Source organism: Olea europaea, unplaced genomic scaffold (assembly GCF_002742605.1).
Source record: "Olea europaea var. sylvestris unplaced genomic scaffold, O_europaea_v1 scaffold1767, whole genome shotgun sequence".
Classification (NCBI taxonomy): domain Eukaryota; kingdom Viridiplantae; phylum Streptophyta; class Magnoliopsida; order Lamiales; family Oleaceae; genus Olea; species Olea europaea.
The window spans coordinates 151,587-153,698 of NW_019235398.1; the positions used below are offsets into that span (position 1 = coordinate 151,587).

At 31.4% G+C, this 2,112-nt stretch overlaps 1 protein-coding gene across 1 annotated transcript in view; it reads right to left on the bottom strand.

Moving 5' to 3' along the window:
• The window catches only part of LOC111378112 (proteasome subunit alpha type-1-A-like), a 4,460-nt gene extending 3,067 nt beyond the window's left edge, over window positions 1-1,393 (bottom strand). Inside the window, exon 1 of the mRNA XM_023001283.1 lies at window positions 913-1,393. Coding sequence (XP_022857051.1) covers window positions 913-1,263 — 351 coding nt within the window. The 5' untranslated portion in view covers window positions 1,264-1,393. The remainder of the gene's footprint in view (window positions 1-912) is intronic.
• Window positions 1,394-2,112: the final 719 nt, after the last annotated feature.

Here is a 2,112-nt window from a genome sequence, read left to right on the forward strand (position 1 = left end):
CCGATCAAACACAGACATTTCAATCTAAATACCAACATAATAACCATATTATATTACTCAGAAGAAGAAAATTCTAATAAACTTGGAGTAACTTGGGATGCAAAACTTTCACCTAGGATTCAATATGACCATATATATATATACACTTCGAAGTACTATGTAGCATCTCCTTTTTCAACACTCATTCCCTCTTATCACTTGACTTTAACTTAAGTTTCACCAAGAACGAGCATGTAAATCAAGTCTTGATCATTAACTTCTCTTTATTCACTTTAATTTTTCAAATCTGCTATTCCTATTTAATTTACTATGGATCCAATTGAAGCCAAACTTTTCATAAGCTTTTCAGGTTTCAAATTGCAAACTCTCCATTATCCCTTAATATTAACTCCAAATTTATAATATTACGCTCTACCTTCAGACTTCACAAATGAAAAAAATGCTTATTTCACCTTGCACAAAAATGATAGAATTGCACAACTACATAGAATTATGCAGAACAGGAATCGAAGTTTGAAGAGAAATCCAATTTTTACTAAGGAACAAGAAAACTACTTTCGAAGAAATATAAAATTCAATTCTTTGATATTTTAATAACATTCAATTGAAAAATTCCCACACCATTAGCTCTCAATCTAAAGCCCCAACCTCCCAATCTCTCAAATGCACAATTCCCATGATCCAGAAAATGGAAAATGAGAATTAGAGTTCTCCAAAAAAGAAAATGAGAATTAGGGGTTTTACGAAAAAGCAAGAAAATTGCTTTGTAAAAACTAAAACGTATAAAATTTAATCTAAAAGCCAATCCCTCAATTCCCATGATCCAGACACAATATATACTCTCCAATACACTAAAACAATTAAAAAAAAAATTTAAACAAAACAAAAAGGAAATTGGGGTTAATCGATGACCTGGGCCTTATCGGCGAGCTGAACGACGAGACGACCAACGGGAAGCTGCGACTCGTACGAATAGAAGTAATTAATACACTCATTACGCATATAGCGTGACAGTACACGTCCATCAGCGGTAAGGCCGGAAATGGCGACGCCGATGTGATCGTCAACCTTAAAAATTTTCTTCTGATGGGATGAGAGCTCGGAGTTGGACTTATTCACACAAGCCAAAACTACATGGCTCTTCGATCTCAGACCTATCGCCGCCGAACCCTGCTTCACTGCCTCCATGGCGTACTCCACCTGGAACAGCCGCCCCGCCGGTGACCATGTCGTTACGTCCGTATCATACTGGTTCCTGAACATTTTGTGCTACGGGATATAGATACTGTAATTCGTATGTATCTGCACGGTACACTATTTCAGCAGTAGATATGAGAGAAGGGCAGCGAGGGTTGAGGGGTGAGGTGGGGGTGGCTTTTTCTTCAAGACAAGGTTAATGGAAATATTTATCAATTAAAAAAAAAAAGAAAAAAAGCTATTTATTTAAAGAAGACTGATGAGTATGGACTCATGAGTAATTATTTTCAATTTGATGAATAAAAAAGTATTTATTTTAATAAATTCATTCATGAGTACATTTATGTCATGTTTGAGCCCAATTAATTTGAAGTAATATATAGTTATTAATAAAGAATGTGTCATTAAAATTTTTTTTTTTTAAATTTAAGTATAATATTATTTTAATAAATAATATGTGATTGAAAATAAGTGAAAAACGAATGTGTAATAATGTAAAAAAATGAGGCTAAAATAAGGACTTAGTACATGTTTGGTGCTTAAAGGATATAGAAAAAGTACTAATGCAACTTTTTTAAAGCTATTGGGCTTAAAAAAAGAAAAAGAAAAAGTGATAATCACTATAAATAACTTTTTGTTTTTAAATTTGTGTAGAATTAGTGTTTGTGTATGTGTGTATATATATATATATATATTTATTTATTTCCCTTAAATTGAGATAAAATAAATATATAGCCCCCTTCAATTTAGCCCCTTGTTTGAGCCTCATTCTTTAGGAAAAATACATTATTCTACAGTATTTTGATATAATTTCAATAACATATTTTTTTTAATAAAATAATATTACACGTAAATATAAAATTTTTTCGTATTTTTTAACCATACATTTTTTATCAATACATTATTTAAAAATAC